General features: G+C 38.7%; 1 protein-coding gene across 9 annotated transcripts in view; it reads left to right on the plus strand.

The window, feature by feature from the left end:
• Positions 1 to 25502, plus strand: part of LOC144503629 (RNA-binding motif, single-stranded-interacting protein 1-like) — a 240687-nt gene that overhangs the window by 41412 nt on the left and 173773 nt on the right. For all 9 annotated transcript variants that reach the window (XM_078228267.1, XM_078228268.1, XM_078228271.1 and 6 more), the window contains one exon: positions 15852 to 16021. In XM_078228267.1, coding sequence (XP_078084393.1) covers positions 15852 to 16021 — 170 coding nt within the window. The remainder of the gene's footprint in view (positions 1 to 15851; positions 16022 to 25502) is intronic.

A 25502-nucleotide genomic window follows, 5' to 3' on the forward strand; every position in this document is an offset into this window, starting at 1 on the left:
CTTTGGTGACTGAGTGGAGTTTACACAGACTCCCCATGTCTGTGCCGGTTTCCTTTGGGTGCTCTGGTTTCCTCCAGCACTCCAAAAATGTGCGGGTTGGGTTGATTGGCCAAGCTAAATTGCCTCTTAGTGTTAGCGTAAATACATGATGTTACGGGGATAGGGCTGAGGTGGGATTGTTATAAATGCATGCTCGATGGGCCAAATGGTAATTCTCCTTGACGTTGATATATTCATTGGACTTCAAGTGCTGTAGTACAAAATGAAATAGGAAATAAATATTGATATTGTAGACTGTTGTAGGATTCTATGATTCTAGAGGCTCCACATACTCTAACAAATATGGTTCAGAATCAGGAAACAAAGAATGAAGAGTTTACAAAGATGCATAAGAATGTTTTGACAAAAATGAAGGTCAAAAGCATACTGAAAAAGACGTCAAGATTGCTGAAATACATTTATGTGCTCCTTTTGTAAATTCTGAACCAGAGGAACAAGAAATTGAGGCACATCTCGAAGTTCCTTATCACAAGGAAACTCTGGTTCATTGGAAAGAACATTCAGTTGATAAAACAGCTGCTGATTTCCTTAATGCATCAATGATCCATAAGAATAAAAGGTTGCTGATTGTAAACAACTGGAGCAACAGGAGCAAAAGCAGTCAGCACAGAAACTCATGAAAGATGTTTTGATGGGAGTTGCCCCAGGTGACCAAATGAAAAGAGCTGAAGCTGTTCAGGGTGCAGTCTACAAGATCAATATTCCTTTCCTATTTCAGTTTGTACAGCAGCACTTGAAGTCCAATGAATATGCCAATGGCAAGAAGAATTGCCATGACCAGGTCACAAGGGAAAGTCTCCTCGCAGCATGCACAACAAGCCAACCACAAAGGCTAAATTTGATATGTTTTTAAAGGTTGAGAAGCCATTTGAAAATCCTCAGGAGCAGCAGCTTTAACTGAATAGTTTAGAAATTGCATTCCAGAAACAAAACCAAAAGGGCGAAGGTGAACACAGTGATGAATGAAACCCCGATGAGAGAGGGAGAGACACAGGATCTAATGGAGGCACGTAACAATCTGGAGAAGGCACAGCAGAGGCTGTGTCATAAGATTCAGGTAAAGGAAGCCCTGGTATGTAGCCCAGAGGGGCAACTATTGGCAATGAAGAAACAGATCAACAGCCTGGAACAAGAATTAGAGGCTGAATGCTGAGCTAGAGCGAAGTTGAAGAGCTTCAACACCAGCAGAATGCCAACCCCACCTTCCAGCTAAGATCTATCCTGTGTGTACCACACTCAAAGTTGCACATGAGGATTTCAAATGGGATGAATTGCAAGAAAAATATAACTGGGAGGTGGAGAAGGATGCTGGCCCCTGAAAAAGCTCTGAAACTGCAGGTTCAGCAGTTACGATTCAGCAGTAATAAGTGCTCCAGTGAGTCTGAATCCAACTGTGCCGGGTTCCGACCTGAACCTTCCCGAAAACCTGACGCCAACCTACCCGATTGGGACAAACAACACCTCAATTGCATATCAAGCACAGAGTCAACCTCTCGTTACAACGTCAACGCCAGTCAAACCAGCCACTGACGACTTTCATACAAAGCTGAAAACCTCAGAGGTTACAACTAATGCCAAAAAGCAGGCGCCTGAAATTTGCCAGCAGCCATTCGGAGAAAGACGACCCCCAAATCATCTGACTTATTGATTGTTGTAAATTGATTGTTCATGTTATACTTGTATCAGTGTGTTGGGGATGTTTGACTTAAAGGGGGAGGAAATGTTGTGTACTTATCGTGATTTATTATCAGCAGCATTATAGCTGGACTGAGCACTTTAAGATAATGCATGCATGATATCTTTGGAAGTGATGTCACTGATCATTTTCACTGTGCAGAGTAGGTTTGCCACCTGTACTGAACACATCTCCCGAATAAAATTCCTTAGTTTGTTGAACCTCCATGACCTGCTGCGGACTCGACAAAGCTCATTCTTTTTCCCGCAACTTGGGATGTTTTATCAAATAATTTGCTTTGCCTGTGCATGATATGCTGTGGACTTTAACTATTTTCTAGCAAAACTTTTCATTATGTTTTGAAATTTTTTAGTCATGAATTTGGAACCTTGGTTCGACTGGATCACTGTCAGTAATCCATGTTGAGTAAAGAATTGGGTTAACTTCTTTACCACTATCTTAGCTGCAATTGTCCTTGAATTTGGAAATATATAGCCAATCCTGTTGCTGTGTTAAAATCCTGGAATTCCAACTCTAACAATACTGTGGTTGCGCCTACATCTCAGGCTCTGCAGCAATTCAAGAAAGCAGCTCACCACCACCTTCTGAAGGGCAACTTGGGATGGGCAATAAGTGCTGGCCTAGCCAGCAACACTCACATCCCCCTAAATGAATAAAATAAAATTCCCAGTTGTCCCTTCTATTCCTTGGCTACTTGCCTTCCTTTCACCTGCCCACTTTCTACCCTACTTGGGTTTGTTGGGGTAACGAAAAAATTATTTGGTTTTGGACCAGCGCATTATCATCAGCCATCTTTGCTGTCCATTTAGCTGTTCTAACTCTCTAGCTTCAACATGGACTCTTAAGTACTGGAGGGAGTGAATTTTTAAATTCTTCCAGGAGAATTATTTCCCAAAAATTTCGTAGGTTATCTCTACCTTTTAATGGCTGTATTGGCTGGCGGTGGAATCTTCTATTCCCACTGTTGTCAATGGGATCTCCCATTGAATCTATCCCCTCGCCACCAGGAAACTCATGGCAGGGTGCGCCATCGGCCGGGCCAGAAGATCCTACTGGCAGTTCCTCACCTAGTATAATAAAGCATATGAACTGTGAACTTAACTATTTTCAACAATGAGTAAAATACAGTGTAAAGCCAATTGTTAAATGTGTGCATTTACTGGGATGGGGGGAATACTGCTGGTTCACTGATCCTGGACTGCATTCACTCCAGCACTGATATGACCGCAGTGTTTTCAGTTTATTTATTTGAAAAGCACTTTGACCAGTTAGCTTGCAATAATTTAGATTTTAATTGTTCCAAAATCACTGCTGTGCTATATACTCTTAATAAAGAAAAAGAATTGTAATAGTTAGTAAGTTATAGAACAGCGAAAATAGAAATCTTTTGATGCTTTAGAAATTTATTGAAAAGTTGAAATGATTCCAGACCTATTGATTTTGCTTCAGTTTCATCGAAAAGAATGGAATTGATGGTCAGGGGCAATTTTGAGTAATATGTATACATTAATAAACTAATAAACATTGACCAACATGTATTCAGAAGTGGGAGCTCCTACCGACCAGCCTTCTCAACTTATTGAAGAAAGTAACACCAAAGTGTGGCGATTAGGGGATTTTCACAGTAACTTTATTGCAGTGTTAATGTAAGCCTACTTGTGACATAATAAATAAACTTAAAACTTAAGTGGAATTTTCAGTGCCAAAAAATTTGTTGGGCCCAGTCTTTCAAAAAGTCAGAAGCAATTTGTTACACTCAGATGGGAATCCAAGGTAAATACTGGAAATGAAACTGCCTGAAGGATAATAACTCCTCTAACCATCACCTGAAGAAGGAGTATTATGAGGTGCCCCAGAAACTGTTGGTGGGACCACACTGTTTCTAATTTGAATTAGTGATGCAAATTTATAAATTTAACGCAAATTGATCAAATTTGCAGATTATACTAACCTAGGAAAGGCTGTGAAAGGCATTTTCTGGATCTTTTTCCTGTGCCTCTGTCTCATAGGAAAGTAGAAAGTTGGAGCAGGAGTAGACCATTCAGCCTGTTTTACAAGTTGCGTCATTCAAACAAATCATGGTTCATCATCTATCTCTACACCATTTTCGCCCATGACCCCCCACATCTTGCTCTCGACAGTCAAGGAGCTTCCTCTCCACAACTGATTCTGCTGACAACTGAAGTCAGATATGTACTACAATACATGTACAATATATGTTATACATAGTTTAAATATTCTTAAAATTGTGAACAATTTCTTGAATATCAGTGTTTAGATTTGGTCTTGCAGCTTCTGAAAAGTCAGTTGATAGCCAAGAGAAAGGGACTTTTGCGTTAAAGGAAATGTTCTGGCTTAAAACCGTTTTATATTTTCTATGAATGAGTAACAGGAAGGAAATGGTATACCACCATAGGTTAAGACATTTATAATTGTAAGAAAGTGGTGGTGAGAGTGGGATTTGGACATGGTATGATCTTTAATGGCAGAATAAATGCTTAGATTAATATTTTGCTTTGGAACATCCCTTCATTTATAAAGTACATGAACAATTTTTTCATCATTAATAATTGATTTCTATGATGTAGACTGGCACAAATCATAGAATCATAGATGTTTACAGCATGGAAACAGGCCCTTTGGCCCAACTTGTCCATGCTGCCCTTTTTTTAAAAACCCCTAAACTAGTCCCAATTGCCTGCATTTGGCCCATATCCCTCTATACCCATTTTATCTATGTAACTGTCTAAAAGATGAAATTGTACTCGCGTCTACTACTACCTCTGGCAGCTTGTTCCAGACACTCACCACCCTCTGTGTGAAAGAATTACCCCTCTGGATCTTTTTGTATCTCTCCCCTCTCACCTTAAACCTATGCCCTCTACTTTTAGACTCCCCTACCTTTGGGAAAAGATATTGACTATTTCGCTGATCTGTGTCCCACATTATTTTATAGACCTCTATTAGATCACCCCTCAGCCTTCTACGCTCCAGAAAAAAAGTCCCAGTCTATCCAGCCTCTCCTTCTAACTCAAACCACCTATGACTCCACTTTCAAGGAGCTATGAACCTGTACCCCTAGATCTCTTTGTTTTGTAACTCTCCCCAACGCCCTACCATTAACTGAGTAAATCCTGCCCTTCTCTGCAAAAATTATCTTTGCAATGTTAAACTACAAAAATTCTGAAAATGAATTACATTCAGCCTCCGCTTGTTTGTAATTTACAAATAGCTGATGAACAAGCTCCTACATTGATTTGCTGTTTACCTCCCAAACTCTCTTGATTCAGGAATTGTCAGTTTGGACAGATTAGGAACTTCAACACTTGGTTAAATGACTGTTGTGGAAAGAAGGTTTCCATTTTAAGTCAAGTAAATACTTTACTGGAATAAGAAATAGCTGTCATGATGGGATGGGCTTCACCAAGGTCCTGGCTGAAAGGATAAATATGCCTATAGATAGGACTAAACCAATAAAGAAGTGGAGGGCCTAACGAGAAATGAAAATAAGATAAAGATTTAAAAAGGGATGAGAGCAAGGGCCAAAGAAAAGGTGGAATAGCAATATTTACAAGGGACAGTTTTGCAGAGTTAGAGAGGACATCAGTATGGATGAGCAGGCAGTAGAATGCTTTGGGTGGAATTGAGGAATTGAGAACATAGGACATTACAGCGCAGTACAGGCCCTTCGGCCCTCGATGTTGCGCCAACCAGTGAAACCAATCTAAAGCCCATCTAACCTACACTATTCCAGTATCATCCATATGTTTATCCAATGACCATTTGAATGCTCTTAATGTAAGGCGAGTCCACTACTGCTGCAGGCAGGGCATTCCACACCCTTACTACTCTCTGAGTAAAGAACCTACCTCTATACCTATCTGTCCTATATCTCTCACCCCTCAATTTAAAGCTATGTCCCCTAGTGTTAGCCATCACCATCCGAGGAAAAAGGCTCTCACTATCTACCCTATCTAATCCTCTGATCATCTTGTATGCCTCTATTAAGTCACCTCTTAACCTTAAAAGGATGCTAAATTTTGTTCTTCTAGGTAGCAATGGTAAAATAACAGAATACATAATCAGAAGGATGAGAAACTTATTTTTCACTTACACTGGAGAAAGCAGCACTGCATGATTCTCAAAGGCAGTGATTTTCTTGAGTGTATTCAGAAACTTTTGTGGAAAAATACATGCTTAATCCAACAAGAAACTACACTTCTACACTTGCTTCGTGTGTTCCCAGCCTCCTAGCTTTGACAAATTATTCCTTTTTCTCTTTGACTAATAAACTGTTTGTAATGCATTTACATCTTTCTTTGAATAAGGAGACCGATACTGTACACAGCACTCCAGATGTGGTCTCATCAGTGCCGTATATAACAGAAACAAAACTTCACATTTTTGTATTCAATTCCCAGCGCAATAGATGATAACATCCTATTAGCTTTACTAATTACTTGCTGTACATGCATACAAACCTTTTTGTGATTCATGCATTGGGAGCTCGGATCGCTCTGTATCTCAGAGCTCTACAATCTCTAACCATTTAGATAGTGTTTTTCCATTTTTCTTCCCAAAATGAACAATTTTACATTTTCTCACATTATACTCCATTTGCCAGATCTATGCCCATTCACGTAACATATCTATATTCCATTGTAGTCTCCTCTGTCCTCTCCACGTCTTATTTTCCTACCTATCTTTGTATTGTCAGCAAATTTAGCAACCATACCTTTGGTCCCTTCATCCAAGTCATTTATATAGATTGAAAATATTCAAGATCTAGCACTGATCCCTGTGGCACATAACTCAATACATCTTGCCAACCAGAAAAATACCACCTTTGCCTCCTTTCTAGTTTTTAACATTTTCTCTGTGAAAGATATTGAGGTAACTAGCCTGTAGTTTCCTGTTTCTGGTCTTTTTTTTGAATAAAGGAGTTACATTCACTATTTTTCAATCTAATGGAACCTTCCCGAATCTAGCAAATTTTCAAAAATTAAAACCAACCAACAACAGCCACTTCTTTTAAGACCCGAGGATGTCAGCCATCAGACCCCAGGACACAGCTCCAACAATTTGCCAGGACCTCTTCCCTGATGAGTTTCTCTCCCCTTTACATTTTCTGGGATGTTATTTTTGGAATGTTACCTCTTTCCGTTATAGTGAAGGTTGATGCAAAATACTTGTTCAATTCATCTGCAATCCCCTGTAATTCCCCAGAGGCTCACTTTGTTAACTCTTTAAAATAGAAGTCCATAAGACATAGGAGCAGAAGTAAGCCATTTGGTCCATCGAATCTGCCCCGCCATTCAGTGTGGTCCTGACCAACCTGACATGATGATTCTCAACTCTTTCCCGCCTTATCCCCATAACACTTGATTCCCTTACTGATTAAAAATCTGTCTATCTCAGTCTTGAACATACTTAATGACCCAGCCTCCACAACCCACTGCAGTAAAGAATTCCACAAATTCACTACCCGATGAGTGAAGAAATTCCTCTTCATTTCTGTTTTAAATGGGCAACCCCTTATTTTGAGATTATGCCCGCTGGTTCTAGACTCTCTCAGAAGAGGAAACATCATCTCAGCATCTACTCTGTCAAGCCCGTTGAGAATTTTTTACGTCTCAATAAAGTCTCACGCTTCTATACTCCACTACAGGCTCAACCTCTCCTCATGAGAAAATCCCAGGATCAACCGAGTGAACTTTCTCTGGACTACCTCTAATGCCAGTAACTTTCCTTAGATAAGGAGATCAAAACTGTTCACAGTATTTCATCTGTGGTCTAACTAGTACCTTGAAACTTTGAACACCAGTTCTTAGTGGTGTATATTTTTAATTTGTTATAAAGTGAAAAAGATATGCAAACCAGGGTGGAACAGTGCAGTCTTGTGATCAATTAGTAAAGAATATTTATTAACTTAAAAGAAAGCACACAACAAGAAAGATTATAATACACTACAATGGTATACTTAACTACACTAATAGCTCTCCACAGTATCTCATGAAGTTACTCCTTTTTCCCAACTACCTACGTTCCTAAACTCTGAGAGACACCCCAAACAAAAGCCAATGTTTTTTAACTCTGAGCTAAATCTAGCAGATAGTTATCACCCAAAGGTTACTTCTCCACATTTGGGAAAGCCATCTTCGGTTTCAGCGAAGGAATGACCTCCTGTGAAAGCGTCATCTGGACTCGAAACGTCAGCTCTTTTCTCTCCTTGCAGATGCTGCCAGACCTGCTGAGATTTTCCAGCAATTTCCCTTTTGGTAATCTAGTTGATTCCTCCACTACTCTCTTGACTGTAATGTTTCTTAATGGTATAGCTTCAGGAAATTTCGTAGATATATCTATAACAGTTAACAAGTATTGATTTTCACTTTGCGTTTTCAAAAGTAGTCCAACACAATTGATTAAAATTCTTGTAAAAGCTAGAATAGAAATCAAAGGTGCTTGCTTTATTGCAGCTTGTGATTTCGCTATTACTTGATGTGTGACATGTTTGACAAAATTTAATTGCATCTTCATGTAGTCCCAACCAGTCAAACGGTTTCTGTACCTTTGCTTGTGTTTTCTTTATCCCTAAATGTTCTCCTAATGGAATTTCATGAGCTATCCTTAGAATTTTTTCCTACACTCAGGAGGTAATACAATTTGATACATTTCTGCCTGTGCGTGGGACTCCATTTTCTCATTTAATGTGCAATCTTTGCATTACATTCAGGAGTAGACTGAGTTTCCAATTCTAGGTAAGCCGTTTGTTAAATTTGTTTTAATTTGGAATTGCCCTGCTGTAATTCGATCAATCTCTTTGAGTTAAACACATCTGTTTCTTTTCCTTGATCTCATTAATCTTCATTCAGCGTAATAAAGATGGTATCAGGTAACCTTATCTCACTTTTCTCATCTTGTGTTCCTAATTCCTCTTTCTCTTGTCTCACCTTATGTGCCTGTGATTTTGTTACCACACAATCAGGAAACACCCCAAGATGGCCCATTTGCATTGATTTTCTACTGGATGTCCAACCACAGTAGGCATCGCTTATTATCTGTGACCCAGCTACATCATTCCCTAGAATGAATTGAATCCCTGCAATGGGCAATGTTTCTACCATGATAACACTTTTCTGTCTCCAAGCTACTCTTTAAGTTTACTTTCACCGGAGAATTTTTAATATCTCCATGAATACTGCTAACCAAAACTTCTTCCTTCAATATCCCTTCAGAACAACAAATATATATTTATCGCACAATATTTGGGATTGACTTGCTCCTGTATCTCTTAAAATTGTAATATATTTTCCTATTCCATTCTGTAAACATGAAAAGACTTTCCCTTCACGTACAAAATCCTTAAACACATTCGCTCTTCGCCTGTGTAAGTTATGCACATATTTTCACCCCTTCATTCACTTCTATTGTTTATCCTTCTCTGTTTAAACTCTACCAGTTTCTTTTGTTCTCCAGTCTCTGACTTAATATTTCCTTGCTTAAGACTTATCCAACTGACTTGCCATTTAAACTCCAGCACAATTATTTCATCATTTGTCTATAACAATGAAAATATCTAATTTTCCTCCTATTCTTTATTGTATCAGCGCTGTTTTTTTTACTTTGAGATGACGTCTCCTTGGAATTTTCTTGCTTCACTGTCTTTTTTCACACCTTCCCGTTTTCTGTCTTCCTCAGGTTTAAAATTGTATCAAAAAATGCTTTGGCCTATGAACCAATTCACCAGCAGGTTCTGTGGTTTGCCTTGCAGTTTTAACTTTTTGTTCTTTCACATGAGTTCTTGTCACTGCAGCTAATGAATCTCTGAGAGCCTCCTAGGTTCTTTTTATTTTTAATGTTCTTACCCACCCATCAAAATTACCATGTTCAACCGTTTCAAATTCAGTACAAATCCGTTCAGACTTTTTCTGAATGTTTTCTTACATTTTGAAACTTTTATCTGTAAGCCTCTGCTACTAACTCCTATGCACTCAATATAGCTTTCTTAACTTTATTGTACTCCCCAGACCTTTTCTCTGACAAAGATGTGTAGACATCACTCGCCCTACCTATGCGTTTACGCTGTATAAGCAGCGTCCAAATGTCTCGCAACCAGGTCATTTGTCTTGCTACTTTCACAAATGAGTTCAAAAATGCCTCCATATCCTTTTCATCAAATTTTGGAACTGCCTATACAAATCTAAACATCTCTCCACTAGGTTTATGTATAGAACTACGTCTTTCCTCACCCTGTTCTAGTGTCTCGGCTTTAACTTCCAGCATTTTAAGTTAAAATTCCCCCTCTTTCCCTTTCCTCATCTTCCCCTGCTAATCTTTCCTTTTCCATGTCAGGTTTCCTCTTTTCAATTTCCTTTTGAAAAGTTCTCTTTCATTTTCCTCTCTTTCCTTTTCCTGCAACTCTAGTTCCACATTTTTTTCATTTGAAATTGAATTTTAGCTAATTCAATTGCCTCACATTTTGGAGAACTTGGTCTATCTGACAGCTGTTGTACATTAAAATACTTTGCTATTCTTTCAATTACCTCAGCATTCTTCGTCATTCTGAGGTAACCCTAAATGTAGTATATTCACTAATTACATCAGTTTAGCTTTAGATACAGTTGCAAACTTTCCAATGTTATATTTCTACTCCTAAACAAGTCTTAGCCATTGTGAGGGACATGTTAGTCACCTTATTTTAAATCACACACCTCCTCACTGGGTTCAACACTTACCTCACTCTCGTTATATTTAAAAGTCACAAATTTCCCTACACTCAAGAAATTATGTTTACTAAAATCCCAGACCAACCCCCAATTTTTGTTAAGAACCCCACTGATGTTAAGTGTGAGGGTATCCCAAAACCCAGAAGGGTAACTTGGAACACCGGTTTTTAGTGGTGGATATTTTCAATTTGGATAAAAAGAAAGATATGCAAACCAGGAAGGGACGGTTTAGTCTTGTGATCGATTAATAAAGAACATTTAATAATTAAAAAAACACTAAGTAAAACTATAATACACTAGAACTGTGCACTCCCATGAGTTACCCCCTGTTCCCAACTTCCTATGTTTCCTGATCTGAGAGAGAAGCCCCTTTTTCCCAAACAACAGTCAATATCTTATAACTATGAGCTAAACTCAGCAGATAGTTACCATCCGCAAGTTTTGGCCACGTTTGGGAAAGCTTTCTTTTCTGTTTGTGTTTTGGATTTTAAACAGGAGCCTTTTAATACTAACTTGTGTTTGGGAGAGTCTGCTTTCTGCAGCTTGGTGTGTCTCTTCCTCCATTATCTTGCTGTGGATATATCATTTTTCCCTTTGATGTTACTCATCCTGTGGACCCCACGTTTAGCATATAGGTGCCAATTCCTTTACCTCTCCACTTGGTGTGTAGAAGAGGTGACTTCGTTTTTCCTCTAATCACACAGGTAAAAATTTGTTTTTCCCATTGGCATACTTATTTGCATATCAAAACAGCTGCACTTGTCAATCCCTTTTTTATTTTATCCCAATTTTATATTTTAATTTTCCTTAATTCCTAACATGGTGCAGAAGCTAATCATTTTCTCAAGTTGAGAGTAAGATGCATCATTCAACTGGATTAGAAGGAAGCTTATTTTGCATCCACTAACACTAATCTGAACTGGGAGTGCTTGATATTGATAATGTGGGCTTCAAGTGAAAAAAACTTAATTTTTCCCAACATTAGCCGACTTCCCTTAATATGCACGAAATTTATTACATGGAGACTACTTTCAAGGAAATATTGCAAGTTGCAGTTTGCGTCAGTGATCCAATCATTACAGTGGCATTAGAGCACAAGTTCTTTTCACAACAGCTCTTAGTTATCTGTATGATCCAAGTGAGCTACTGTTCAAAGAAATTTGTATATGGTACACTGTAAAATAGACCTCTTCTCAAAATAATCACAATCAAACAATTGATCAAACCTGTCTGAATACCAATCAATATTATCCATCAGTTATTATTCAATGCAGATTGTGCTGAAAACTCACCTTGCCCTCGTCCATTTGTCACAACTAAGAAGCTTTCAAAAATACTGTTATTGTCTTTGATGTATCCTCTATAGTTTGACAGGAATGTCAATTTAGATGTAATTCATGTACAACTTTTTAGAAAACAAATAATATATTGAATAATCATGGTTGTTACTTTATTAGCAGCCAATTGTTTCTGTGAACGAACACTATTCAGAAGTACATGATGCTGAAACAACGTTTTATGAGGATGCTGTCGAAGAATTCTATTTTGTCTTTAGTAATTCAAGCATCTTTTTTGACAACAATTGAAGCCTATATTTCGAGATTGATCAGATATGGTTTTGAATATGAAGGTATATACCAAGCACTGTGGCAATGAGACAGTTTCAATCATAAAGTTAAAGTTGAAGTTTGTTTATTAGTCACAAGTAGGCTTACATTAACACCGCAATGAAGTTACTTTGGAAATCCCAATCCTGCACACAGATGGCCCCAAGATGATGACAGTCACTTTCCACAGATCAGAATCAGTGTGGAGTTTGCATCCTTCTAAGGCAGTGGTTCCCAAACTTTTTTCACTGGGCCGCACTTTCGGAATAAAAATTTGTTCGCCCCACACCGAATTTTTTATTGATAAGAAATACATTCAAAAACAAAAAAAAACAACTCCTGGCAGTGCTTGATTCATAACATAGAACACAACTACTTTATAATATGATCATGGGACATCCAGAAAGTATAAAACAATGCTTGTTTAAACCATGTTTAAATGTTTCTTTGATTGTCCTTGAATCTTCCCGCCACGCTTGCCATCCTCTCTCGCCTCACCAGTGTGGCGCGCCGCACCCTTTGGGAACCACTGTTCTAAGGTTACAGAACAGTGCTTTTCATATACAGCACTGCTCTCTCCAATCTGTAGAAGGGGTAGAAAAGGAACCCTAAACACAGCCTGCTGTGCCTGCATCTGCCATTTTACCATTTCTGACTGGTCATCCATTCACTGCAGTCAAAATGTAAAGAACAAGACTAAAAGTCGTTGTATGAAGCTCAGTTCATGGAATGTCAGAACACTGCAAGACAACAATGTGAGACCACAGTGCAGAACAGCACACATAAGCAGAATGCAAGACAAGTGCCGTGTTGATGTAGCTGCCCCAAGTGAAATGAGGCTCGCTGAGGAGTCTCAGCTTGTGGTTGGTGAAAGCTATAGATTCTACTGGATTGGTAAATCCAAAGATCAACCTCTGAATTGGCATGCAAGTTTAACTCAGTTCCTACTGGGATCAGCAATCAACTTGTGGTTTTTGTCTTCAGTCTTGCCAGTAACCAGCATGCACTAATTAATGCCTGTGCTTCAACAATGACACTTAACAGATGAGGTCAGAGAAGCGTTTTATGATGACATTAGCAAGATAATTAGAGTACCTCCACAGCAGTACAAACTCATTATTCTTGGTGATTCTGGTACCTGAGCGGGCACACACTGGTGCATGGAGAGGAGACTGAGGACAGCAGTGAGGAGAGAAGAGAGTAGAACAAACTCCAATGGTCTGCTCCTTCTCCTAGTGCAGAGCATTTGATCTAACCATTACAAAAACCAACGTCCAGCAAGTAGACAACATTGGCACATGTTGGACTGTTATTGAACTGTATGAAAGCGTGATCCCATAGATGTGCACTCTCCTCGCTCCTTTCAAAATGCAGAATGCAGGTCCGATTGACGGCTTGTCAGGAGTATTGTGTCTTTGAAGATAAAATCTAAAGTACTTCAGCCACAAAAGAAGCTTTATCTAACTGTTCTTGAAGATATGGCCAAGAAACAAGAACTGGAACACAAACTAGCCACAGGAATTGCTGATATCCCAGAGGACAATATTGCCATTGAAGATTCTTGGAAAACATGAAGGGATGTTATTTGCATCATGTCATATGAAGTCCTAGGATTTGTCACGAAACCAATCTCTCAGCAAATGGCAATCAGCTCCTAACAAATAGGCATAAGATTTTCTCTGATGGACAGAGCGCTTAAGCAACCTCCTAAACCTACAATCCACAGCGTGCAATGATGCCATTGAGTCATTTGCACACACACTAGAAGAGTTTGCTCTCTTCTTCTGAAGCAGAAGTCACAAAGGACTTGAAGCAGCTTTTTTATGGGCAAGTCGCTGGGAGCTAATGTCATCCCAGTTGAAATATTCAAGTAGGAGGGACTCGCATGGTTAGGAAACTCACTAGTCTCTTTGGTGTAATGTGGAACTAGAGTGCTGTACCCCAAGACTATAACGATGCCTTCCATAACTCATATCTCTACAAATGGAAAGGGAACAAGTTCATTTGCGACAGTCATCTTGGAATATTACTTAATTCAACAGCAGAAAAAGCTCTCACGAGCTGTTCTTCGTGGATTGTCACTCACCTGATTGATTTGCATCTATCAGAATCGCAATGTGGCTTCTGTGCAGGATGAGGAACGGTAGACATGATCATCACAACATGTCAAATTCAAGAAAAGTCCTGTGAACAGAATAAGGTCCTCTATATGTTGCACATTGACCTGACCAAGGCTTTTGATACAGTTAGCCAAAAGGCCTGTGGAAGGTTGTATGTAAATATGGATGCCCTGAAAAGATTATGTCATTCACCCATTTCACCAGCAAACACAGTGTAAACCCAGGCCTTCATCCATCTCTCAAATACTGACATGAAATACAATATTTGCAATTGGTTATGCAAATTGAGACTTGGTATATCTTCACACATGAGATGACATCGAACTAGATTGTAACCTTTTTTATTGCTGAACACTGTTGGGCCATGTAGAAATGTGCACTTGATGCACACTATCAAATCTAAAAGTCCTGGTTGACCTTATTTCTACCCTTTCAAGTTTCATCCCCAAATACCGTTGCACAGCTCCTTTTCTAAACATTCCAACATACTCCTTGTATTCATGCTGCTGGTTGTCTTGCTTATAGTGAAAATAGATCAGATCAATTATTTAAATTAATGAGACCAACTGAGATATTTGCCCTTCTGTTAGCCCTCCCTCATTCTCACTGCACAAGCAGGAGGAAGTCCAGGAGTAGACATTTGAACGCAACAGTTGGATGGGAGGGGTAATTTTGCCAGCAAAATAGGGAGTGACAGCAGACGTGCTCCGAGAAATTATCATTGTGTTCATATTCACTGTGTCTCCTGCCAGTGCATGATGGCGGTCTGCGCATGTGCATAAGTCTAGTGACGTCACTCTGCTGTGCTCAGCCTGAAACTTCTGCCATGAGTTTCCCTTATTGGCTTATTTTTCTGCAAGCTTCACTTGCAACTTATTGGAATAAAGCAATGTTTCCATAACTTTTTTCCCTTGTGCTTTAGGTGCTTTCGCTCTTTAAATGTCGAAACTTTGAAAAGCTTAGACTGATATGAAGAAAAGAAAACATCTTTGCTGTTTGCTGGCAACCTGAATCTTTGAATTTGAAGGTGTTCCTGGCTTGAGCCCTACAAGCCAACAAGGAAGAAAATTTAATTAATCACTCACGGTGCGACTCAGCTGCCCAGTTATGATGATTTGAGCAACGCCATCTTTGGTCGTGGCTGCTGCATACAGCATCCCTCTCAGTGACATAACTGAGTAAAACAGTCAAATTGTGTATACATGGCGTTGACAGTAAACACAGCTGTTCATATTTTCCAGAAGAATGGCCTGTTACTGCGCACTGCCATTTTTAGCTTGGAAATTAGATTGACGCCATTGGATACTAAAAGTAATTAAGTAAATGTTGTAATTTGCATGAATTTAGTTCAAGGTATTTGTACTCGTATAGGTTTGGAAATATATTTATCTCAGCTATTATTTCAGTGTATGCTTCCAGTTTTTGCGCTAGCAGCCATGAGTGTATACATTAGGATCTATGTTTTAATATGCTGTGTCATTCATGCTTCCAGCATTGTTTCTTAATAATCCTTCTGTAATAATCAACTATTGAGATCCTATATTGAGCATATTATTTACAAATATGCAATCTGCCTATTAAGTTTAATAAACAATCTTGGAATAAGGCTCAATACAGGCTATACTCTTTTTTATTTTTACAGCAACCCTGTGCACCTACCTCCCATCCAATGGCTCCACCAAGTCCCCTTACCAACAGCAACAGTAGTGGCAGCAATAATACAGGATGGGAACAGCTCAGTAAAACAAACCTTTACATCAGAGGACTGCCACCGGGCACTACTGATCAAGATCTGGTGAAACTCTGCCAGCCGTAAGTACTACAAACATTATATTTTAAGTAGTCATTTGTATTTGTTCTTTGTCCAATTAACTTGCAATAGTTTTTTTTCATATTTAAATAATCTGTATAGTTACACTAAGAAATATGTATTAGAATTGGCTCAAATTACAGCAATTTGGTTTATTTTACAAATATATGCGATATGCTTTCACTTTAGCTGTGTATGTCATTTAGACTATGTTTACTTTAGAGCTCAAATGTTTCAAGCTGCAAACAATTGATTTCAATGGATTATAATTTAGAGCCTGTTAATATGAGAAAAAACATCTCTGTGGAATATATAAACTGAAGAATTAAGACTGAATTTGTCTCCAGTTGCATACAGGTTGCTAACTCATTGGACGTAACACTGATCTGTAACAAATCATTATAAATCTTAAGAAAGTAAAAATGCTTTTTGAGTGACCACCTATTACTTAAAAATAATGACTTTAGGGTGAACTTTTTCAAGATAAGAAAGTCTTTTTTATTTTTAAAAGGTCTTCTATCCTGTAGGAAAAGTTTGATCTTTAAATATATTTTGGGGTGAGCAGCCAAGCAACAGCGCTTGCCGTTGACCTCGAAGACAGCTGCCCCCAATGATCAAATGATCTTTGTGGCGTGGTTTTCCCTGTTCCTGAAGGCAGTTAAATCTGACACCAGTTCAAGGGGATCTTTTAGCATGCAGCTGCAGTGATGTTAGCAAACAGGTAAACAACAAATCACACACAGTATAACAGGAAGCTAACAGCACTTAATTTAAAAACGGTGAAGGATATCACTTAATTTATGATGGAAGCTAAAAATAAAGACATGCAAACTTAAAAAGTCTCCGTTTTACTTTTCTAATCATAATGGAGAAATCTAACATTCCACATACAAAATTAGTTTCTGATGACCAATGAGGATGTTTAACAGTTGTAATGAAGTTAGATGTCATTCAAAATGCAGTTGTACTTCATTCAAAAATGTTTACAGCAAGAAGTGGAAATTGTTATGAATTCATAGATTTCCCTTTGCTGTTTAGGGTGACTCAAATGAAGCGTAGAATTACTGCCAATTTCTGGATTTCCGTATTGTTGTATGCAAGTGTACACTCCAGATGTTGCCGACATTTTCACTGGCATTACTGCTGCAAAATCTGGCCATTGTCCATGGACAACTTCAAGTCTCCAAATTCAAAGTTGAGATGGATGGTCAGCAAGCAGCTTCATTAAATACACACCTGGTGACTGATACTTTGGGCTTGAGCATTGAATAATTATACAGCAATTTGATTCTCTAATTGGTTTAGAGGAGGCAGTGTGTAAATACCTTCATCCTTCTAAATTCACAAAAGTCCTGTTATGGTCCGACATGGAATGGTAGGATAGGGGAGTCATTTTGTATCCCTCCTCACATGGCTGCAACAGAAATTTGGAGGCTAACATCTGAGATCTGAATTCACAGACAATAAGAGCAACTGGAAGAGGGAACTAAGCTGTATTTCGAGACGTAAATTTATAAAAGTCAAGTTGAGACTTTCTTGTGTAGAGTGCTACAGCCAGTGCCATCTTAGAACAGATGGAAATTACTTTTGAGGACTTAAATTTTCTGTAGGTTCTGTTCATTGATGAATTAAAAAGAGTAGGAGTTGTAGTTAAGAGTTTTGCCCAAAAGCTTGAAATGTTAAAACTGGTTGTCAAAGAATTGCATTGCAAACCTGAGAAAAATTGAAAAGAAATAGCTTCAGCAGAAATACAGCTAGAAAAGAGATAGTGTTAAAACACCAAGCATTAGAAAAAGAGAGAGGAGGCTTTCAAAATAAAGGAAGATAAGACCATGTGAACAGCATAGGAAATGGGGCTTGTTGGAGAATAGTACTCTTGAAAGGGCAGGGACAGTCCAGGATGGTTGGTTAGGCTGGAGAAAGCCAACCAGGATCTGCCGAAGTACAAGGAACTGGGAAGCATTAAGAATCCCTACAGGAATGAAAGAAGAGAGCCAATGATCCTTAATGGCAGATGTAAATGGGGCCCAGGGAAGTTCCCAACTAGATCGAGTGTGAGTGATACCTACTCAGTTGAAGAGCCACAGTAGGAAGCTGAACATCCTTGCAAGAGTTACACTGTTCCAGGGAACGTGGAACAAATGAGGTGAAAGCCAATTCCCAAAACAAAAGTGGAAGGGATGGGAACTTAACACAAAGCAGACAAATCTTGCAGAGACTACAAGGGGAATATCAGCGAAACCCGTACACTGTTAACCACTGGTAAACAAAACAGATCAAGTTTTAAACCTCAACCAGGACAGCAGTGTTGATGGAAAATGCAGTAAAAATGAAGTCCCAGATACCAGTCCAGAAATCCGACAGGAGGCAAAAATCAAATTACAGCTTCTAACCTGGAAATCAGAAAGTGCCTGGGACTCCGCCAATAAATTCACGGGTTTGGAGTTGGACATGAGAGGTTAAAACTGATCAGAGCAGGCTGACAGTCAGGAAAATTTGCATACTAACAGCCTCTGTGCTAAGCAGGATGAAGGCAGAGCCAATGGGAGATACAGAATATCTCTACCCCACCAGGTAACTAAGTGCACCTTGGCTGTTGCCAACAAACTGAGAGATAACAGCCATGTAAAAGTGCCATCTTTTAGACTTAATACGAGTTTATAACAAGAAAATAGCACACAGTTTCTGAAAAATTATCTGACGTGTAAAAAGAATGATAGCAACCCAGGACCCTGATGTAAGCCTAATCTTTTCAAATGAAGACAGATTTTGTTTGTAATCAACAGCCTGAAAGTGAGAGCAATGTAAGAGCATGTTATCCAGTCTTAACACAGTTTAGGATCATCTGGGTATATAAACCCCAGTAAAGTGGAACAGATGCAATTAGATTAAAAATGTAAATGGGTGTGGATGTGTTATTTTTAATTCTCTTAATATTTGGATGTCTGTAATGAAACACTTATTGAAATTTTCATTTCATTCGTCATGAGCTAGAGGTGCCATGACGATGTGACTTGTGCATGAGTGCTATTAATCTTTTATTTAATCGGCTGATCAAACATATATTAAACTGTTAAAAGGACATGAATTTAAGATGGCTGCCAAAAGACACCTGATTTACAGAGTTGTAAGTTAACCAGTTTTGTGAATTACATTTAAGACGTGCCCTGGCACCCTCATGGAATTTCACACCTGCTGATGTCAATAACCACTTCAAAATATTGACTGAAACTGCACTGAACCTCATATTTGGACTTCTATAAAGCTACCTCTCAAGCGGAGACAGAAAGTCAGCGAGGTCATTTTTCATATCTAATCAAGATGGATAATGAATAATTCAGAAGCTAATGGCTGGAACATTGACAGAATCTAATCCTTGGCCATGGGACAATAACTCCAATATGTCCCAATATCTGCTAAGCAAATGGGGAGAGAGGTCATGTGACAAGAATAAGCATTTTAAAATCTCTTTTACTACTGCAAGCAGCTTAAACGGTAGTCTAAGAGCCTGGTATTGGGACAGTAAACCTTTGCTTCTTTCCTTCTTAAGATAAGCTCTATCTCTGTTAGTTTAAAGATTCAGCAGAGGTATAGCAAATTTCCATTGAAAAGAACCTCGGGTGCAAAAAACATCAAGGTTTTGGAAAAGATGGATCACATTTTCAAAAGAGACTCTTTCCAGACTTCAACTCCATTCTTCCAAGTCATTAATATAGATTGTAAATAGTTGAGGCCCCAGCACTAACCCTTGTGGCACTCCTAGTTACAGTTTGTGATTTTGAAAATGACCCATTTATCTCAACTCTGTTTTCCCTTAATTAGCTAATTCGCATCCTTGCAAATATTTCACTCCTGACACCATGAACGGGATTCTCCAATCATGTCTGTACCTGCCCTGGTGCAAGTGAGAATTTAACATTCCAGTCAAAATTCTGTTCACTTTCTGACTTTCAGCAGCACTGGAGAATCCCAGTTGCGAATGAGAACAGGTTTTATGGCCCATATGTTTTTAACTTGTGTAGTAACCTTTAATGTGGCACCTTTTTGAAAGCCTTTTGAAAATCTAAACACACTACATCTTCTGGTTCCCCTTTATCTGCTCTGCTACCTCGCCCTCAAAGAGCTCTAATAAGTTTGTCAAACACAATTTCGCTTTCACGAAACCAAATTGACTTTGCTTGATTCTATTACGATTTTCTAACTGTCTGCTCCTATCTCTTTAATAATAGAATCTATTATTTTTCCAATGACAAATGTTCGGCGAACTGCCCTATAGTTTCCTGCTTCCTGTCTCACCTCCTTTCTTGGACAGACATGTTAGGTTTACACTTTTCCAATCCACTGATTTTTTTTTCCAAATTCTCAGGAATTTTGGAAGATCACAATCAATGCATCCACTGTCTCCTCGAACACCATTTTTAAGACCCTCGGATGTAGGCCATTAGGTCCAGGGGACTTGTCAGCCTTAATTTCCATTTGTTCTCCTATTACTTTTTCTCTGATGATAGTGATTGTTTTAAGTTCCTCCTCTGACTTATGCCTCTTGATTTTCCACTATTCTTGGGTTGCTTTTTATGTCTTCTATTTTGAAGACGGATACAAAATACCTGTTCAAAGCTTAAACTACTCCCACCATTGACTTCTTCCTTTGCTATTTCTTATCTCCACCCAAACTGATTCTACATCTTAATCTTTGGAACAAAGATCATTTACCACTATTATACTGATTTCATCCTTTATTAAAATAACTACTCAACTAATTTTCCTTTCCTCCTGCCCTTTTGAAATGTTAAATATCTTTGAGTATTTGGGTCCCAGACGTAGTCACAATGCGACCACATCTCTGTAGTGGCTTTCATATCATATTCATTTTTTTATATTTGTGCTATCAAACCATCCATTTGATCACAAATGCTTTGAACATTCAGATAAAGAGCCATTATTTCTAACCTTTTACCATTTGCCTATTCTGACCTTATTTACTGGTGGTCTCTTATGTTTGTATGTCCTGGTCCTTTCTGTCACGTTTTGATTATCATGACCTGGTTAATTTTCGAAGGGAATGCAATGGATATTGTCTGTGTGGATTTGAAGAAAAACAATGGGGGCAATTTTGAGCCATGAGTAGCCATCAGCATAAATGGTGACACAGGCCCAAAATCTTGCCAAACTTTTCTTTCCTCTCATTCTCATTTTGAAAATCCCCCACCTCCTCTTTGCATCACTAATGATCGCCCTGCTTTCAGATACCCCTTCGAATAACTTCCCTCAGCCTCTCCGCAGTCCTCTCTTTTTATGCCTTCCTTAAATCCTGTCTTAACAATCCAGCTTTTGGTCACACCTCCTAAGATCTTCTGTGACTTGGAGTACGTTTTTGTTTGATGATATGCTAGTGGAATATCTTGGGATATTTATTGCAACATTAAACACAATGTTTAAATGCATTTTTGTAGATAACTACAACCTTATCAAATCATCTTTCAAGACACAATATGTTATTTCACTTCAAAATTCAATTGTAATATCACTTCACATCATGTATACATAATCGGTTGTCGTGACTAATGTTGATTAGCTGCACAAAAACATAAAACATGACATATGATTTCTACTCTACCGTCTTTTTCTCCCTGATGCTCCTTGTTTCTCTTTTCTGTTTCTCATAGTTCTGTCAAGCGCACACTTTTTTTCTTAATCTCTTATTCCCTTTTTGTTTCACTTCTCTGTCAGAACCAATTTTTCTCCTAAGCTCTGCTGTAAAATGTATAATTTCCCTTGGTAGTTCCTCTTGATTTGAAAGGTCCACAAATAGTCCTTGTAATCTGCACTGCGGTCATGTTATGCAAAGCTAGCATTTATTATGATCTTATCAGAAATTTAAAGACTTTGGTAATGTTCAGTAGCATTTTAGATAGGAAGTTTCATTCTAAAATATTTAAATGGCATGAATAACAAAGTGAGCTTTTCTCCTGCATCTGTTTGGATTACTCACAAAATAACATAGAAGCTCTTATCTATTTTTCAGAAGTGGTTTTTTTCTGTTTTCTTGTATCAGTTTTTAGCCTGTTCCCCTCGCATCTCCATAGATTCAGCTTGCATGAAATCAGATGAGAACTAGGTCTCGAGAGATATGATGGCATGCATGCCAACATTTATTGCAAGTAACTTTCAACCTTGGCATGGGTGGAAAGTAGGAGGTAATTATTCAAACATTAACGTCAACAGAAAGGAAAATTAGATGGAATACATAATTGATATCAAATTCAATGCAAAAGTTTTGCACCAGTCAGTTGACTAGGATAATGCTTGAAACATGGCTGGAGGACTGCTGGTACCATTGGAGCTGTACTGCAATGAGAGGAGAAGAATGAAAGAAAATACCATCAAGAAAAGCACCTTAAACCAGGTTGCTTTGATTGATCGAAAAGAACACAGTATTTGCAATTGTAGCAAACCACTCACCTCTTCCTCCACATAAAACTTCACTCCTGTCGCTTCCAGTTGATTCAACACATGACTGGTTGGCCTCTCACATTCTACACTCTGTAAACTTGAGATTATACAAAACTTTTACCTCATGCCCCCTTCACCTCTTATCGCAGAGCTATAATGGCTCCCAGTCAAGCAAAGCCCTGGTTTTAAAATTCTCACCCTTGTTTCCAAATCTCTACATGGTCCATGATTGATGCAAAGCTATTAACAAAGGAGCTGCAGTGGTTCAATGGGTAGCTCTTCTGCCTGTGAGCTGGAAGACTCTGGGTTAAAGTCCCATTCCAGGACTTGTTGGCTTCAAAAGAACGCAGCCACTGGTGCAGGCAACCCAGCATTGGTGTTGGTCACCAGCCTAGATAAATTGGGAGGGTTAATGGCAGGAATAGTGTCCAACTAGAAAACCACCGACCAAATCCAAAAAATGATGCTCGATATGAGGGTGATCAATCAGCATTGTGGTTATCCCATGTAACGTGGGCAAACTCAAACCAACCAATTCCAAGTTATTAAATAAATCTGAATCGGCTCTATAAATGGAAATATACGACAATCCTTGAATCATCTACAAGCTGTTCTCTCTCCTCCTCACCTGACCAAGTATCTTTTACCTCCCCATTGGCTCCTCTTCCTCTCATCTGATATCATCTTGGCCTCCAACAGTTCCTTCTCCTGCCCATCATACCTACCTTCATCCCTAAGTTAGATGCATCCTCAGAAAGCATATATCTTATCTGTCTTCTCTAGCATTCTTCACTGAGCCAATTGTTAGATCTCTTAAACTGCAGGGTGGGCAGGACTGGGAACTAAATATACCAGGATATAAGGTTTACAGGACGGAAAGGGAAAATGGCAGAGGGGTGGCATAGCCTTACTGGTTAGAAACAAAATCACTTCAATGTTGAGGGAGCATTTAATGAGGCGAAAGCATCCAGTGGATACCTTGTTGGTGGAGCTGAGGAATGGTAAAGGATCTAAAACTGTAATAGATGTTGTGTATAGATCCTGTGGTAGCAGCTCTGAAGTGCGAGATTGTATAAATGCAAAATTTAGGCAAATGTGTAGCAAAGGCAGAGTAGTATTAATGGGTGATTTTAACTTTAACGTAAATTGGGAGAGGCAGACAAGAAGCTGCCTGAAAGGTAGTGAATTTCTTGAGTGTGTCCAGGACAGCTTCTGAAGCAATGTATCCTGGATGCAACAAGAGGACAAGCAATATTGGATTTAGTAATGAGCTGGATTTAATTTAAAAACCTAGTTGTGTGGGAACATTTATCAAATAGTGATCATAACATGATCGAGTTCAATATAGCATTTGAAAGTACAAATCAGCTAAATTTTAGATTTAGGTAAGGGTGAATTTAATGCGATGAGACCGAGACTGTCCTCAGTGAACTGGGAAAATCTGCAAATGGGTAAAACAGCTGAAGAACGGTGGAGGAGATTCAAAGAAACATGTAATGCAATGCAGAACTAGTTTATCGACCTGAGAAGGAAAAGCACAACTTCACGAAAAAAACAGCCATGGACAACTAAAAAGATGAATGACAGTATAAAACTAAAAGAAAGGGTTTACAAAAATACAAAGAACAGCACAGATCCTGCTGAGTGGAAAAGATACAAAGACCAGCAAAGGTCTATAAAGTAGCTTATAAAAGGGATTATGAAATGAAACTTGCAAGGGACATCAAAATCAATAAGAAGAAATTTTATAGTTACATAAAGGGAAAGCGGGTGGTCAGGAGCAATGTTGGTCACCTAAAGACTGAAAGTGGAGATATTAATGACAATGAGGAAAATTGCAGACATATTAATTAATTTATTTGCCTCTATTTACAGTAGAAAAGGAGGACAGTTTGCTGGAAGCCCCAAGGAAATTAATAGTGGATCAGAGACCAAGTCTAAATAAAATTAAGGTTCGTTAAACATCGATAATGGAACTAAAGAGTGACAAATCCTCAAGACCTGAGAGTTTCCATCCAAGGGTGCTAAAGGAAGTAGGGGAGCAGATTGTAGATGCCCTATCTAAAATCCTTCAGAGTTCCCTAGATTCAGGAGTTGTTCTTCTGGATTGTAAAATTGCTCCTGTTACTCCACCTTTTATGAAGGTTGGAATTGGAAAGCCAGAGAATTACAGACCGGCTGGCCTAACATCTATGGTGGGGAAATTATTGGAATCTATAATCGAGGGTAGGGTAACTGAACACCTCACAAATTTTCAGTTAATCAAGCATGGATTAATAACAGGCAGGTCATGCCTAACAAACCTCATTGAATTTTTTGAAGAGGTGACTAAGGTAATGGACAGGACAGTGTCTATGATGTTGTTTATATGGATTTCCAGAAGGCATTTGATAAAGTCCTGCATAAGAGACTGTTAACCAAGGTAGAAAGAAGCCCACAAAATTGAGGGCAAATTATTGACATGGCTGGGTAATTGATTGAGTGGCAGGCGACAGAAATTAGAGATAATGGGTAGGGACTCAAATTGGCAGGATGTGACTGGTGGTGTCCCACGATGATCTGTGTTGGGGCCTCAATTGTTCACATTTACTAATAATTTGGATAATAGCATAGAAAATGATGTATCCAAATTTGCTAATGGCACAAAGTTAGGCACGTTGTAGACAATGTAGATAATAGCATAAAATTACAAAGGGGTATGAATAGATTAGGTGAATGTCATCTGTGTGACAGATGAATTTCAATGCAAGTGTAAGGTTATCCATTTTGGACCAAAAAGGATAGATCAGGGTACTTTCTAGATGGCATGAAGTTAAATGCAGTGGGTGTCCAAGGAGACTTGGGGATTTAGGCATATAGATCTTTAAAATGCAGGAGCAGGTGCAGAACATAATCAAGAAGGCTAATGGAATGTTATCGAGAGGACTGGAGTATAAGGATGCAGAAGTTATGCTGCAGCTATACAAAACACCCCACTTGGAGTTCTGTGAGCAGAACTGGGCACCACACTTTAGGAAGGATATATTGGTC

The sequence above is a fragment of the Mustelus asterias genome, chromosome 14 (assembly GCF_964213995.1).
Source record: "Mustelus asterias chromosome 14, sMusAst1.hap1.1, whole genome shotgun sequence".
Taxonomy (NCBI): domain Eukaryota; kingdom Metazoa; phylum Chordata; class Chondrichthyes; order Carcharhiniformes; family Triakidae; genus Mustelus; species Mustelus asterias.